Raw genomic sequence first — 17404 nt, forward strand, 5'->3', positions numbered from 1 at the left:
TTCATGATCCGACCAGCTAGCTAAGCTTTGAAATTGTCTGCTAGATGTCAGCTAATGATGATAGTCATCCATAAACGTCACGGCCAATCAATATATTGACGTCTGTGAGTACAGTGGTTGTTGATGAACGGTGATTATGGCTGGTCGGCTGCTGCAGTGATGAGACGCTCGGTATCGTCTTTCCCCGCCTGCAGTCCTGAGAGCTCTCTAGTGCCTGATTGTCCGCTGTCTCCTGGAAAGTAATGGGATTTGACCGCACACAGAGGGAATCTGATACTCCATCATATAGGCATTAGAAACTGTCATTTCTCACTGTCTCTCTCATACAGCGAGTCCAATAGATTACGTTGCTATAAATGTGTTTTAGACATTAAACTAGTTGTAGCGCAGAAAGAGAGTTTCTCGGCATGGTGGAATTGGAATATATACGTTGCTCAATGTTGTGAGGTTGAATAATAGTTTTTTTCATATCCTCCTCTTTCCTGTCCTCTCTCCTGTCACCCCTTCCCTCTGTCCTTTCACGGTGTGCTGTTGCGGCTGAGGAGAGCTTATAAAGCTGTGATTGATGGCTGCGTGATAGAAAGCAGAGCCCCCGGCCTGCTGCTGTACAGGGGGCTGGGATCGCTCTACCAGCCTGACACAGGCTGATCCAGATCAGATAGACGCTGGGGGTTAGGGGGCCGGGGTGGGGGGGTTGGAGACAGAGTTCATCTTCCAGTCCACATTGCCCCTGTGCTGGGCAGAGGGGTCGCACTGTGGCGTTCATTTTATGGGAAGTAGGGTTGGACTATTGGACGGAGACTGAATCCAATTTTTTGCGATTTTACCTTGCTCTTTGGTAAATTTGCTGAAGACACTCAAAGCACAGCTCAAGTTAAATTTGTTTAGAGGCAGCATAGAAGGTAACCTGAACACAGAATATACATTTCACAAAGCCTTCCTCAGGGTGTGTTGCCTTTTGCCCATTTGAACGTCTTGTGCAGCTGCTTCCTATTGAGAATGCATTGCAACCTGATACGTGTTCATCAGTCTTTTTTTCTTGACTGGGAGGACTTATACTATGATTTAAATGGTTAAAATGCCCCTTCCTTGTGCATTTTAAAGCTATGTTTCATTTCAAGTCATCAGGGATAAGCGATACACAGTATGTGATGCAGATCGGTTGCCAGCAGGATGTTGCTTTAGAGAAGTGCTCTGAAGCGATGGTGTCACCCATATGTGTCACCCCATGTTTTCTACTACATCCTCTTACTGTGTCTGTCTGTCTCTCTCTCACACACACTCCCTCTTTCTCTCTAACATGCACACTCACAGAAATAGTGACTGCACATAATCGCGTAGCACAATCCGATATAGCGCCAGAAACAATGTTAAGTTGAGCGAGAATGCCTTTTGTGTCCAAAGCTGTAGCTGAATCTAATTGAGATAATTGCATGGAAATTGCCGGCCGCAAACAACATTACGCTTAACATCTCCTGTGCCCACTTGACAGATGTAAAAATACCCATGTATGCGGTCCGGTTGCACAGAAGATATATCAGACAGAGGAATTACCCCTTCGCAACTACTGGATTGTAATTTTCCCATCACCATGGTGACACTGAGGCGTGGCGTGAGGGGGAGGAAGGGTACGGGGTTACAATTACACCCAACAGACAGGACAATATGCTGAGAGGGATACAGGAGAAGAGGGGGGGGGGGCACAACAGGAGAAGGAATGGAAAGAGAGAAGGGAGGAATGGAGAGATTCAGCACCGCTCTCTAAAAGACTTGATTGTTCTGGCTCCACAATCACTCTTGTCTTACTCAGGAAAGGAGGATGAGTGGGTAATGGAGGTAAATCAGAGCCTGACTACGTGGTGAGATTCCTGGATAAGACAAAAGGCTTCTCTCAGCAGCCAGTCAGTATCCACTAGCACTTAACTACACAACAGTAAGCAGTCTTCTTTATGGATAGGGCAATTACAGCTGCGGCAGTTTAGCGTTATCAGTAGTCCTGGCGGTTGAAATAGCCAGACAGGGTTAGGTCTTCTTTTGAGAGACTGGGAACCGATATCTCTCTTTCTGTGCACGTGTGCGTATTGTCCAGGGGCCCCCGCAAGATCCTGGCCCCGTATTAAAGGGAAGTCGCAATATTGGCAGGGCAGAGAGAGATAAAAGATGGGGTCTTGGCTCTTAGCCCTGACGGGGAAGTAGCAGTGACATATGCTCCCTCAGCAGCATCACCGCGGGCCTTACATTAGAGAGAAAGAGCTCATTGGTGGCCCAGGCAGGCTGCCCGCTCTGGTCCCTCTCCCCCCAGGCTGGGTGTCTCATTCTAGGCCAGCGAGTCTCCGAGTCGTCCCCGTCTCTGGAGCCCTGGCCTGGAGCAGGGGATTAACTCATCTCATCTGGCCGATTGTTATCGCGCACACACAGTAGGGAGGAGGACAAAATGCTAGTCATCGCAGTCTTCATACCCAGCAAGCATTTGACAGATGGCGACATGCAGAAGATGAATAAGTTCATTGTCAACTCAAGCAAGCCCCAAACTTTCACATATGATGTAAAAATTCATGATAAAACTGATATCAGAAAGATATTTAGATTTAACAAAACAGTTTTGGGTTCTCAGTGTCATGTCAACAATGTGTTCAATGTCAAAATGTTTGCTGGGAATGCAAAACCTCTGGTCAGGTTCACTTCAGGCTGGGCGGTGTCACCTGTTGTGCTGGAACTTATATAATAGATAGGACATTCAAATGTGAATTCATATATACTTATTCGATCCTGACAATGTGGATCTGTCAAATAGATGGTGATTTGTCATCACAATATTTAGTTAGTTTAATTTTTTTTAAGCAGCTGAAACCTATCTTTGTTCTCAGCATTAAACCGCTCACTATACAATTAAGCTAACCAGAGAAAGAACTGGAAAGTCAAGCATTTTTCATCAAATTAATTAGATGAAAACCTCTGTAAAACCCTGGAGGGACTGCTAATTGGTTTAGGACACAAGGCTCTGCATCCTGTACAAGTCAGGTGAGAGAGAGAGAGAGGTTAGGGTGTAGAAGAGTGTTTTGTTGGCTCTAGTTTTAGCACTAGCTTGTGTGTGTAGGTGGTCAAGTCCTCCATGATCTAGCAATGTGAGTAGGCAAGCTGTTTGACTGGCTGGCTGGGTGTCCTCAAAGACAGGATGTAGGCCTGCTCTGCTCTCTTCATTCACTCTGCCAGGGAACTCCTGCTCTGCTCTTATCCACCCCACACAGCTGCTGGACTCATTGGAGCTGCCTGCGCCTTTGTCCATTGTATGAGTGTGTGTGTGTGTGTGTGTGAGTGTGTGTGTGTGTGTGTATGCTGTGCAGAGACAGTGTGTGTCACCCTGTCAGCAGCCAGGCGGAGTGTGGGTGTAAGGTACACGGTGCTCAGGTTACTCAGTTTTCTCTGGCACAGGACTTGCTCTCCCTCTCACAATTTAGCGGAGGAGAGGAGCGGTGCAGAGAGGGGAGCAGAAGGCCTATTTATAGATCACTTCTGGCCCACTTGGCAACAGGAAGGAGATGAAGACAAGGAGAGGAACTATGGAGGCCAAGGAGGGACAAACTAGAAAATAGAACATCCAACTAGAGCAAAGTCACTTCTGCTGCTCCGGCTGGGCAGAGAGAAGAAAAGTTCCACTTCTGACTTTGGTGGCTCAAAGTCTGAAAGTTTCTGTCGCAGTATGACTACAACTGTAACTTCAAGCTGTAAGACAAACCTTTAGCTATAAAGCCAGATAGATACAAGGTTCAGTAAGATTCAGTCTATTGCCATATCGACTTAAGATGCGACTTAAGACACTGAAATTTGTGTCAGTGTGCTTAAGATAGAATAAGACAGGACAACAGGTACACATATACATATATACATACATACAAAAGTTCTTACTACTGACCACTATTAATATAGAAATTAATAATCGGTGAATGGCAATTACATTTTTCTATCTATAGTCTATTTAGGAAACATTTATTATGCTCATTCAAAACTGGCTGTCAGCTATTCTATTTTTAGCAACTAGACTATTGCTGAGATACAACATGGACTGCACTAAAACACCCACCGTATGTGGCACTACTGGGTACAGTGTGTTTGCCTGAAGACAAAAATAGTCTATTATGTTTACTTGCGAGTGTCAGTACTAGTACAACTCATAGTCTATGTAGAAACATTCCTGTGGGTACAATGACTCAACTTCCCAGCTTACCCAGAGTATACTTCACCCACTGTGTGTGTGTGTGTGCGTGTATGTGTGTGTGTGTGTGTGTGTGTGTGTGTGCGCGTGCGAGCGGTCCCTCTCAGTCAGTCATGAGGCCTTCATGAAGCTTCTCAGTCAGCCGTGTGTTCTCCCTCTTCTGATTGGATTAGCAGTCCAAACAGCTGATTGCACAGCCTATATATGTGTGCATGTGAGTGTGTATATGTGTGTGTGCATTTATGTGTTGACAGTGGTCTTGCCAAGTAGACATCTGTACAAATTCAAGGGCATCTCTTTCTAGTTAATTCAGGCCAATAAAAGGCCTGTGTCTTTTTTTAGTAACGAGATTCTGTTGAAACGCTCTATAAACTGGAGAGGAGATCCCTGAACGCACCTCACTGCCTCCAGTACACTACAGTAGCCCAGTAGGTCTAAACCAGGAGATGACCTCATCCGCAATGCCTGTCCCTGGGTATTTTCATCCCCCTTTGATTTCGGTCACAGGCGAGCGTCTGAGGCCTTATAGGGCAGTCAGGATTGAGGTATTTCACCTTAATCCACCGCTGGAATTTGCTTCTTCAGACCGTACCTACGTAAAGGGAAGCAGGGAATTAACATCTGAACCATGCAGACAGCCGCTTCACTGGATTCACAGTGTTTGGCCTCCACAAGTGAGATGGTGTATGTGTGTGTGTGTGTGTGTGTGTGTGTGGATATAGCTTGGTTCTCCTTTCTCTCACATGTCCTCTCTTCTTTCCTCATTCTTTGTCATGGTCTCTTGTTCTCTCCCTGATCCCTCTTTGTCATTTGTCAGCTTGCCTCAGAAGCGTTATGACCAAGCACTTGACTGTATGTGGGGAGATAATACTGGTGAGACTGTCACTGAACCCTATCATTAGTCATTCTTTTAGAGTCTCTCTCATCGGGATAATCTCTAGTCAATTCAATTATAGTGAAATTAAACTTTACCTCATTTTGGTGGAGGACCCACTGAACTCCCCCTCAAGGACCCCTGGGTGCCCCGGGACCCCACTTTGACAACCACTGCTTTAGTGTAAGCAAGGGACTGCTAAAGCAAAGCAAATCCAGAGGCACTGTTGTATGTAGTGTGTTTTTCTTTTTACCTTTTTCAGTCCCAACAAATCCTTAGTATAACATGCTACTTGATCTCCCAGCTAGGTAGTAACTATCAGAAAGGCGGTGCAGTTTAGAGTGTGTGTGTGTGTGTGCGTTTGCGGCTTTGTATGTGTTCCCTTCATCCAATGTGACATGCCCGTGTGTGTGTGTATCTAGTGAGCCTGTATGCTACAGCAGTGTTCACTGTGTTTAAGTTGACACAGCTGGTGGGCAGGATGTGCTCCAGGCCTGTGTCTCTGTTTGTAATTCTCCCCTCAGAGAGCAACCTTCCTCTGCTATAAATAGCCCAAGTGTGTGTCTGTGTGTGTGTGTGTGTGTGTGTGTGTGTGTGTGTGTGTGTGTGTGCCCCACCTCTCCTCTGTGTGCCCAGAGAGAATGATGTTCTTCCACCCAGCATTTCCATCTGTATGTGTGTGTTTGTGTGTCTGATCTTTTCCACATCCACTGTTCTGAGTCTCGCTGTATTTGCTCTGTGTGTGTGGTTGTGTGTGTTTTGATGATGGTGATCATGATGATGATGATGATGATGGTGGTGTGTGTGAGAGTGTGTGCTTGTGTCTGTTGGACATAGAGAGCTGATTTGATCTGCAGTGACACACACAGTGGTTCTGTAGGAGACAGATGACCTCAGTCTCTCTCTCTTTCTCTCTCTCTCTTTCCATCATTCATATAACTTTTTTTTTCATTTCCCTATCCATTTTCAGTCTCCCATCTTGCCCTTATCAGCCCAGTTTCTCGCCCCATATGTATATCTCTCTTCCCCTTTCCCTTATATTGCTTGGCTTTTAAAAGTCCCCATGAATGTTCCTGGAGCGTGGAGCGTTCATCATCAAGTCTATTTCCCACATGGCGAGAGTCTCTTTAAAGCTTGTCAAACTTGCAGAGTGGAAGACAGATGTGTATTTAGTCACAAGGGTTAAAATGTTTGAAACCGCCAAATTCCTCTGAGCTCAACAGATGGCCAAGGCAGCACAAGCAGTCAATGGGATGCTGCCCCTGCCCTTTCTCTCTCTTTTTTCTCCCTCCTCTCTCTCTCTCTCTCTCTCTGTCCCCCTCTCTCTCTCTCTCTCTGTCCGAGGCGAAGGGGTTGAGTGTGAGTGATGTGTGTTTATAGTGCTTCAGAGAAACGAGGGATGGTGTGTGTAATGGCTTTCCTTTCTTCTCCACTGTTTGGCCTATCCCTCGTCTCCCATGCGTAAAATTGGTGCTCCGATTGGGACACACACACACACACACACACACACACACATAAACACGCGCACACACTTTTTATCTTGACAGTTTCCTGTAGATAAATACAAGAGGGTGTTCAGCGCCCAAGAGCGAGATGCAGTGTGTGTGCAAGATTGAGGCTTTGTGTTACTTTTTGATGTAAGGGTTATTTTGCAGTGAAAAATACAAAGTGAGCCATATATGAGACACATAAACAATTTTTTTTTATTCTTATTCTGTCTTGTCTTTTTTTTCCCCTCTAGACAAGTATAAAGGAGGGATTGTTGCTGAAACAGACAAGCTCATTCCAGAGGTGGAAAAAGCGCTATTTCAAACTGAGAGGGCGAACTCTCTACTACGCCAAAGACGCCAAGGTAGGTCCACTTCCATCCTCATGTGACACACACACACACACATAAACATGCACACACACACACACACACACACACACACACACACACACAAACACACAGCCACTGGTGAGCAGGTTAAACACTCTCAAGTCTTCTGCCTATTTGTGAAATGGCTTATTTTAGATGGAAAAGCTGGAGCTGCCAAACCGCCATGTTCTACTGATCTTCCCAGCGGTTCACACAGTCTCTCCCTCTCTCTGCCACACAGTCCCACACATGGCCAACTTCAGTGTCTGGAGAAAAGGCCTTCACAGTCTAGGAGGCAAGCACACTGCCTTAAACTTAACCCCTGTCCCGTACCTCTCTCTTCTAGCCTGATACCTTGGGGCCACAAAAAAAAAACCTCTCTTTATATCATGACATTAAAATCACTTCCTGACCCATCAAACCTTCTCAGATCCTTTATTTCACTCCCTTGAACCCTGAAGCTGGTTTACTATCATCTTGGATTTCTTTCCTTTCAACACAACCTTCTTTACTTTTTATTTTCACCCCTTTTCTTTTTTTAGGCATATCTCTTTCTTTAACCTTTGAACTTTATCTATTTTGTTGACATTTCTTTGCCTCTAACCTAACCTCCCTGGTCTGTAATATATGTGCGTGTGTGTGTATGTGTGTGTGTGTGCGCGCACTAGTCTGGCAGTGCCCTGGCGCGCTGGCAGGAGCGGGCGCTGCGCAGGGTGTCCAGGAGTCGCGTGTGCTGGCGGGTTCTGTCCGTGTGCTGGACGGCCCCACGGCGCTCCCCCCCACCCTTGGGTGCCAGCGGATCTGAGGAAGGCCTAATGACAATCCGGGTCAGCACAGCATAGCCAGGGGCGAGGGGGCCCAGACCACCAGAACAGCTCAGCCCCCAACCCTCACCATCCCTTCCTTACCCACTCACCTTTATGTTATTGCTGCATTCTTGCCATATGGGGGTGATGGGACGGGACGATTTGGACTGGACTGGAAAGTACTTTGACCTACACTGAAGGTCTCAAGTTTTAGAGATGAGATGCAAAATAACATAATATACCATAGATAGATATAGATACTTATTCTGACAGTGGGAAAAGCCGTATTGGGGATGCATTGATAAGAAATAATGGTAACACTTTACAATAAGGGTACACTAAGTTAAGGGTTAGTTAATGCTTAATAAGGGTTAGTTAATGCTTAATAAGCATTAACTAACCCTTAATTAACAGTTAACTAATGTGTAATTTACTAATGGTGTTCATGTTAACTAAGGTATTCATTTATACATTATTTAATAGTTTATAAAGATGACTATTAAATAATATATATTATATAGTATTATAAATGAATACCTTAGTTAACATGAACACCATTAGTAAATGATTACCAGACACATTAGTTAACTGTTAATTAAGGGTTAGTTAAGTAAGGGTTAGTTAATGCTTATTAAGCATTAACTAACCCTTAATTAATGTACCCTTATTGTAAAGTGTTACCGAAATAATGGTCTTTCAATTAATTCCAAGCTTACCACAATTACCGGCAATTACAACTTAGTGGAAGAAGTGAGCAGTTTTTTGCAAGTCCACAACTCATTTATCCCCATATGACATGAATGCACAGTATATCCTAGGAATAATCGCGGGTTGGGCAACATAACCTCTGTGTGCAGACTTTAGGCCAAGGCCTGGATCAGATTACCTTGTTCAACTCGACGTGGTCTTAAATGAGGCTTGTGGCTATTGTTGTTACACTGTGTGTGTTAGTTGCCCTTCCCTGCAACTAAAGTCTCTAGATGGCCATGCTAAAAGGACGAAGAAAATAAGAAGTTAAATAAAGTGATTTAAATAGATGAAAATATGTTATTGATAGTGCGTCATGGTTGGCATCAGTTGGATGTAATTGATCCATGATAAACATGAGTCCTTTCTGTCATGGCCAGACAGTGACATTAGCCTCCATAGATAAGTGCTGGCCACCTCAGCCCATTCCTTACATGCCCATCCACTCTCCCAGGTAGCCCGGTTGGCTGTGCTGCCCTCTGCTTTTAGAAGAAGCCTTTAGAATCCACATTGATCCATCATGGAGGCCACATCTCAGCGGTCCAGTTTTTCCTAACCTCCTCTCCTCTCCTTCCTAATGGCACAGCTCCCATGTATGGCCACGACTATTTTCCATCTCTCCTAGTAAACATTTGGTTCACATTATTTGAGGACACAAAATGGTCTGAGCGAAAGCTAGACATAGGTATATTTCATTATTATCAATTTGTTTTTTCTTGAGGGGTGCAGTGTAAACAGGCTTTACAAGCAAGGCATTTGCAATAGCCTCTAATAGCTGAATGGCCAGGTGTGAAAAGTAGGATAGGGGAGAGGAGAGAAGGAGTGGAGAGGATTCTTGTTTAGGTCGCTGAGATGCAGCCTCGGAGCTTAGCTCTGGATCTATGGGCAACAGAGGGCCTGGACTCTTGCCCTTGTCCACCATTCACTGTCAGCTTTCATTACAGCTTCCCTCAAGACTATTGGGTGTATGTGCTCACACATGTATGAGTGTGTGTGTGTGTGTGTGGGGATGGTGGCGTGTGAGAGAGGGAGAAGGAGTGTGTCAAGAGTTAGATATGAACAGAAACTGGGAAAGCAATGTGTCACATACACACTCACACACACACACACACATACACACACACGTGATGCCAGCAATGGCATAGCAGCCAAGAGCACTGGAACAGGGGGGGTAGTGTTTATGTTGGCATGCCACTCACACTCTGTCAGGCCCCTTTGGCCCACCCGCCTACACACGCAAGCACACACTCTTACAGGCACATGCACAAGCGCTGAGACACATGCTCCAAACACACACACACATACACTCTCACACACAGATACACACAAGCTCTGGCCGGTGTCCCTCTCCACCCAGGCCTGGAGAGAGCGTCATAAACTGGGCATTCCCTCTGACAGCTGCAGCAGCCCCCTCCTCCAACACACACACACACACAAACACACACAAACACACACATACACAGAGGGCATTCCTTTGACGGCATTGGTTTTTGGCCTGCGGCCCTTTAAGAGCTCAGCTGCGTGCCTTACACTGATGTCACCATCAGAGCTCTGTTAGGATATCATGTTGCTGTTTGCAGCCTCTGGCCTGCCTCTCTGTCTGTCTGCTTGCTTACATCGGTTGGCGTTTGCTCCAGCGCCTCACAGAGATTCAGTCCAAACTATGAACATGAACTGTCCTGTTGTTCACACTCTTCTCCTTTATGTACAGAGTCAAAACAAAGGAAACGCAGTCCGCAGTCCGCACTCCGCTGTAGGCGCGTAGTGTTGCTGTGTTGTGGCGAAGTGCATTTCCTGGCAATGGGATAAATTGAGTTATCTTCAAGAGGGGCAGACAAATTGTACTCATAACTCTTGACCAAAGCATTTCTGAGGGATCAGCTTTCCCCCACACTTTCCTAATGGTAGCAATGTCTTCCAGGATGACAATACCCTTATTAGCAGAGCAAGAGTGGTCACGCCGGTTGGTGCTTGTTATTATACCAAAGCTTCCTCATTCACAAGATATGACTCCAGTTAAACAGTTAAGATTTGAGATTTTGCCAGTGTAAGTGTTTTTTTTTTTCCACCCCATCAACCAAAGTTAGCTGTGTTTAGCATTAGCCCTGGCCTGTAGGACATGGATGGACCAAAACCTTGACACAAACTCCATTAGTGTGAAAAAAACCTCTATCTGCTCTTTAGAATGTCTCGTGCAATAGATTTAAGGCATAGATCATTGTCATTCAGTGCAGTTTTCCATCCTGTAGAGTATTTTGAAAGGTATGCTTTTATATAATTCTCATAATAGACTGCTATCGTAGGACTAGGGTGTGGGCCAGTTTCTTAATATCCAGAAATTGTAATTACAATTAGACCCTTCCCCTTGACTTTAGACTGACCCTTACCCTAGCTGTCATGCTATGTAGATAAGTTTCACCTCTCCATGTAGATCTGCTTTGCTCTGGCCATGATGGGACATTCCTCCCACAGCCCATCCCCCCTCCCTCCATGCCCTAGTATACGAGTTAGAATAAGCTAATAAGCTCCATCCTATGTATGCAAATATTCTGCATATGCTCATTCGGTTGTGTGCCCTCTACCTCTCTGTCCTCCTCCTCCTCTCCTGTCTTCTGCAGTCCCTTATCTTTGACGAGGTGGACCTATCAGATGCCAGCGTTGCAGAGTCCAGCACAAAGAATGTCAACAACAGCTTCACGGTGAGTGTCCATTGTGGCTTTACTACACACACACACACACACACACACACATAAAGGGAGTTGGCGGGGGGGGCATAGACAGAAACACGTGTGAAGCAGTGAGACCGAGTGCGTCACAGAGCGTCACATTGTGTGGCAGCCACTGTGGAGTGTAGAACCAGACTGACACTGCGTTGCACAGTGCCTGCTCTGTTGAACCTGGCTAAAACCCCCAGGCCCCTTAGGTTTGAATGGCGTTAGAGCTAGTGCGATGTTGGGATGACGGGAATACATTCAAATACTGGGCCAGTGCAAAGTCAAAATATGCAGCATTCATACATGTATGTGACAATACTCTATGTGCTCTTCAGCTTGCAGTTGAAATATATTTAATTACATATAGCAACTAGAAAATGTCATATATCGATTTGATATATCAACTAGAAAATTTCAGTAACTCTGAAAGGAGTTCAGGAGTTTAGGTTTGGATGAATAAAGTTGTGCAGATGCTTTAGACAGAGGCAGTACAACAACTTAACCTATACTGGATCTTATCTGTACTTAGGTGTTACTGGTACTGTGCATGTTCCTGTATCAACAGAAACGGCATCCTCATTTACTTAAGTGATGTCTCTTTGGCTCTCTGACAGGAGAATGCATGGTTTTGTTTTCCTGGTAAAAGCCTTAGTAACATTAGTGAAATTTGAGCATCTGCCCTTTTTGTGAATCTAAACTAGGGATTCAGTGTGTTGCTCAAGGACACTTCAGCAGGGCAAATGCTTGCTGCCATGGGGACTTTAACTCAGTTCCTCTGAATGAAGGATAGTCTCCCTGCTCACTGCACCATTCTCAGCTCAAAACGACATGCTAGTGATGATTTGACCGAGTTTTATGAAATGTCCCAGTTCTCCTGTGAGTCTCATTTATTTTGCATTAGCAGGGGCAAATTTAGATGTTGTTTGTGAAATGAAACACTTGTGAATCAAACGGCATTCATGTTGCACCTGCTCTCAGGCCAGAGATTCATCAGTGTATTACAAGAAAACAGGAGTCATCCTTCAAGGAAAACGAATAGCCTTGCATATTGTATACCTAGAAAATGCCAAGCCTAGTTATATTTAGATGATATTTTTATAAATCAAGACCTTTCCCGGCATTGCTGGCATCGTTTTTTTTTTTTTGTCACACACTGCTCCCGGTGCATCCATGGGGAGAGAACAACCGATGTTGCTATGAATGGATGCACGCTGGGGAAAGGATGATTGGCTGGATTGGAGGAGCGCGTGTGGGAGGTGGAGGGTAGTAAACATGAGTCTCATCAGCGAGGATGCAAACAGACAGGGAAGGAGGGAGTCGGGGCCTGTCCTTTCTATAAATGTCTGCCCTCTCCCCTGGTGTTGCTATAATAAGAAACTGAGGAGGAGGAGGGAGGCAGGAGAACAGGGCCCAGAGGAGCGCACGCAGCTATTCTTAGCACCGCCTTCAGCGCTTCACTGAGCGCGCTCGGGGTGTCTTGACTGCTGCCATATTCATAAATGAGATTACGTGTGCCTGTAGTATGTGTGTGTGTGTACAGCTGTGAGTGTGTGCCAGTGCCGCAGCACGTGTTCCGGGGTTGAGGCGCACGCTGCGTTCTGTTTCTTGTGAAGCAGTAGCGGAGTGAACGGCAAAGCTTTGGAGCTGAGATCAACATGTCCTTATGAGCAGCGTCCCCACTGAGATGATGAGAGGGAGGGAAGGAGGGGAAAGAGATTGCCATGGAGGAGGAATGGGAGGAGGGAGGGGCGGGGGTAAGGAGATTTGAAAAGGGGGAGAAAGGGGAATGAGTGCAAAATACGCTTGAGAAATATAGACAGACAGAGGCGAGAGGAAGACAGGTGGCAGAAATAGAAGCTGGTAATCGAATGGTCGAGGGGGAACGAATACAGAGCAGCTGAAGAAGGGATGTCGGAGGGAAAGAGACGGCGAGGTAGAGCGGTAGAGGAAATCCTGGAGTGATGTCACGCCGTTACTGACTGCACACACGCACACACACACTCATACTCTCTGGGGAAGAGAGAGAGAAAGGGGAGGCATGAGAAGGGGGGTTGAGCAGTGGGAGGGGAAAGAAGGAGGCAGAGGAGAAGAGAGGGAGTGGAGAGGTGGAGAAGACAGGAGAGACGGGACTGGGAGAGGCGGGATGCAACAATGAGATACGCAGCCAAAGGTAGTGTGACATGTTGAATGGGAATGTGTGCGTTCACCTGCAGTGCAGAAGTCTACACCACACTACCATTCTCTCTCTCTCTCTTTTTCTCTCTCTCTCTCTCTCTCTCTCTCTCTCTCACATGCGCATCAACCCAGACACACTCACACACACCGACAGGGGGAGACCGGGCTTCATCGGACAGCTTGTGGGATATGAGAGAGAGAGAGAGAGAGAGAAAAGAGAGAGAGAGAGGCAGACCACTGCAGAGGAGGCATTGCAGGGCTTAACTCCGACTGTGCGGAGCAATTACTGGTCTCTCTGTCTGACTGACTGACTGACTGACTGACTGACTGACTGTCTGTCTGTCTGTCTGGCCGCCGATTGTTCTCTCTGTCTGGCTGCTTTCTCTGTCTGTCTGTCTGTCTTTCGGGCGGGGATGAGTGATGCTGGCGTCCTCCATGCAGGTTGGTGCTACTCGGAGTGGCGTGACCGTTTGGCCGACTGCTCGACTGTTTGATTTGTGTCTGAGCTCTGCAGATGTCCTGCTTCGTGTGTTTATGTGCATGCTTATGTCTTTGCTGTGTAACCAGGGACTCCCTAGCAAAATGAGGAATAGTTTGATTTCACTGTGATTTTAGTCTCTTGAAATAAGAACTGGAATCATTTCACTCTCACTGCTATTTTCTCTCCATGTGCAGTGTAGACAGTCATGCAATTATATACTTAATCAACAATGAATATCTTCCCATATGGGTCCCTTGGAAAAAATCTTATCCAAAATATTATATATATATATGTTTCTACTTGGGGGTGTGTAACATGAAATGTTTGAGAACCCCCGCTGTATATAATTGCTTTTTGTTTGAATGTGTTGTGTGCGCGCCTGTGTGTCTGCATCTTAATTGCCTGCTGTTTATCTGTCTATGTGCGAGTGTGCATGTGTGCGTTTGTATGTGTGTGTGTATGCGAGCGCGTGCTCTGCGTCAGCAGCGAGGGGAGCCTGTGTGAATATGCGATGAGGCGGTCTTGCTGTAGTGAGGGGGGAGCACCTTGAGGTCCACGTGAGGGAGAGCTCAGCCCAGCCCAGCCCCTAACTCGTTACAGGCTCTGCAGGGATACACCGCCTCTCTCACTCTGACTCACTCACTCACGCTTATTGGATCGGCTCGGTTATTACTGTCCACTTCAAATCCCTGAAATTAATGTCAGGGAAAGTCAGGTCGGGTTTGAATTGTGCGCTTGCGTCAACAGTGCATCAGCGCTGTGATTTATGGTTTGGCTAATATCGAGTGTTTTGGGGGAAATCGCAGGCACAGACGTGTGCATGCAGGTGTGTATGTGTGTGTGTCTGTGAGAGAGAGAGAGAGAGAGAGAGAGAGAGCAGCTGTGACCGTTCCGCTCCACCTCCTGTGCTATTGTGCTGCAGGTCCCAGTGGGTACAGGATCTAAGCACCACTGTCACCAAGCCTGCCTGTGTGTGTGTGTGTGTGTGTGTGTGCATGTGTGTGTACGTGTGTGTGCGTGTGTGCAAACACTGACGGGTATCCCAGCCTGTTGTAGGCTAAAGACAGTGTGTGTCAGTCTGTCAGATACATAAGCTAATGATATGGGAGCTAGTCCTGCTGTGATAGTGGACTGGACTGGGAAATTGTATGATGGGACACACACACACGCACACGCACACATACACACACACACACACAGAAAACAGAGAAAATGTCCTCATTATCAGATCAACACTGTGCTAGTTGCTTCTCTACTAACGCTAAGAACGACTAATGATGCTGATGATTAAATTAATAGACAATATTCCCATCATTTACAGATGTAGGTGCCGATTAGAGCCTCACTTAATTACGGATGGAGTCCTATCAGGCATCGGAGTTGTCATTACACACATAACACACACACACACACACACACACACACACACAGTAATTCTTCCTCATCTGACTTATGACCCAAGCAGTCTTGTAGGTCAGTCATCAGGAGAGGTTTTCCACCCTTGAGGGATGCCTGGGGCTATTTTAGGAAACAGTCGTTCCTGTTTCCCCTGGCAACCGATCTGATCACTCGCCCGTTTACACACACACACACATACACACACACATAGATGTACACACACACATAGATGTGTATGTGCATGCACATGCACAGTACACCCACTACTAGAAAGACAAGATGATCTATGTCCGAAGGGATCAATTTGCACATGTGCACGCGTATACACACTCACAATCGCCCACACACATGCACGCACACGCGCGCACACACACACACACACACACACACACACACAAACACACACTCACACACACACACACACACACTAATCCTTACAATTCCTGGTGGGAAACTGTTGTTATTAACCTCTGAGAGAAAACATGCCATTCATTGCAGCAGAGAGAGAGAGAGGGAGAGAGAGAGAGGGAGAGAGAGGGAGAGAGAGAGAGGGAGAGAGAGAGAGAGAGAGAGAGAGAGAGAGAGAGAGAGTACAAGTGGATTTATTCTTGGCTGTCATCTTGTTGTATATGCAGAAAAGCTGTGACTGTACATGGCTGAGTGGTGGGGAGTTAAACATGTACTCCAATGCTACTACAGACATACAGACAAGCATGTGAATACACTCACACACACACACACACACACACACACACACACACACTGATTTGGGAGTTGTCGTCTCCAGTTACATAATGAGGGTGGAAGAATGCTAACGTGATTAGCTTGAACATAAAGCGGGGGCAAGGAAAGGACGCTGGCCATCACTCTTTTTTGTTTCTTTGAGTCCTTTTTTGTCCTGAAAATGCAGCTCTCATCAAGTCTAGCCAGCTATTGATTAGAGCTGCTGGGCTTAAACAGCAGATTGATCGATTATAGGAGTGATTAAGCCAATTGATCGGGGTGCTGCTTGTTATGTCAGTCAGGTGTTCCAAGGTCAAGATGCCATACATCAAACAGACCAGCTCTCAGCCCGCACTTTCATCTGGCTGTGACTCACAAAGCCTTAGTAGCAGGTGTGTGTTTGTGTCTGTGTCTGAGTATGTGTCTGTGTGTCTACCTGTTTGTCTGCTTGGGCTATTTCCATTTATAAAACAGACAACAGCAAGCACATCCCTCCCCACAAATGATGCAGCTCCCCTCAAGGCCAATCAATAACAAAGATATCACTTTGTTTGACTTGCAATTGTAGCGCCCCCCCCCCCCCCCCTTAGATCAATCAGAGTGCAGTAGTGAGATGCATCACTCTTCCAAGTTTCCAAAAAATCTGAGATACTCTGTGTGTGACGGATAAAAAAAATGAACAACGAATAAACGAAAAGAGACAGATCCAACAACTTAATTCATAGTGAAAATAATATCTGCTCTCTCTTGTTAACCTGTGATAGCAGCTGGTTTAAATGCACAGAACTATCAAATACATGCTGCCACAGCATTCAGCGTTCAGCAAAACTGTTGGTCAGCTTTCTTCACTGTTTCCTAGAGAGGCACCTCTGTCAGTCACTTAAGATATAAACTGAGGGGTAGGGCCGTGACAGAAGGGGAAGGCAGATAGCAGAAAGAGACTTCCCACTAATGTTAAAATTCACATTTTCCGTATCGTGCCTACTGAAGCTATTAACAAGCTGTAACTTCCTGCTTTATGACAACATCTTTGTCTTGTCCTCTAACTGTCACACACAACGTGCATGAGCTTGAAAATACACTTGTCTTAACCCACTAAAATGATAGCTGGCTTGTAACAGCTAATGAAAGCTGGTTGCGTATCGCGACGACGTACACATATATATTTTCCCACACTGTTTTTGAAGAGTTTTGTGTAATTATAGTGCAGAAAGGCACACACCAACTCTTTGGTATTTTCAAAATTGGCTGACGACGGAGGCAAAAACTTACAAAATGTTACTGGCTACTAACATTAGTTTATTTGCTATCGTTTTGTCATTTTAATGTCACAGCTACATAATTCCTGCCCTCTTACCATTTCGTGACCCTGAATTAAGTCACTTTTCATGTTGTCATGCAGTTGTAGAAAGGAA

The 17404-nt window shown here is 45.8% G+C and overlaps 1 protein-coding gene across 3 annotated transcripts in view; it reads left to right on the top strand.

The window, feature by feature from the left end:
* Positions 1 to 17404, top strand: part of dgkh (diacylglycerol kinase, eta) — a 53055-nt gene that overhangs the window by 4679 nt on the left and 30972 nt on the right. For all 3 annotated transcript variants that reach the window (XM_078286066.1, XM_078286064.1, XM_078286065.1), the window contains 2 exons: positions 6829 to 6939; positions 11117 to 11197. In XM_078286066.1, coding sequence (XP_078142192.1) covers positions 6829 to 6939; positions 11117 to 11197 — 192 coding nt within the window. The remainder of the gene's footprint in view (positions 1 to 6828; positions 6940 to 11116; positions 11198 to 17404) is intronic.

This window comes from Centroberyx gerrardi, chromosome 10, assembly GCF_048128805.1.
Source record: "Centroberyx gerrardi isolate f3 chromosome 10, fCenGer3.hap1.cur.20231027, whole genome shotgun sequence".
Lineage (NCBI taxonomy): Eukaryota > Metazoa > Chordata > Actinopteri > Beryciformes > Berycidae > Centroberyx > Centroberyx gerrardi.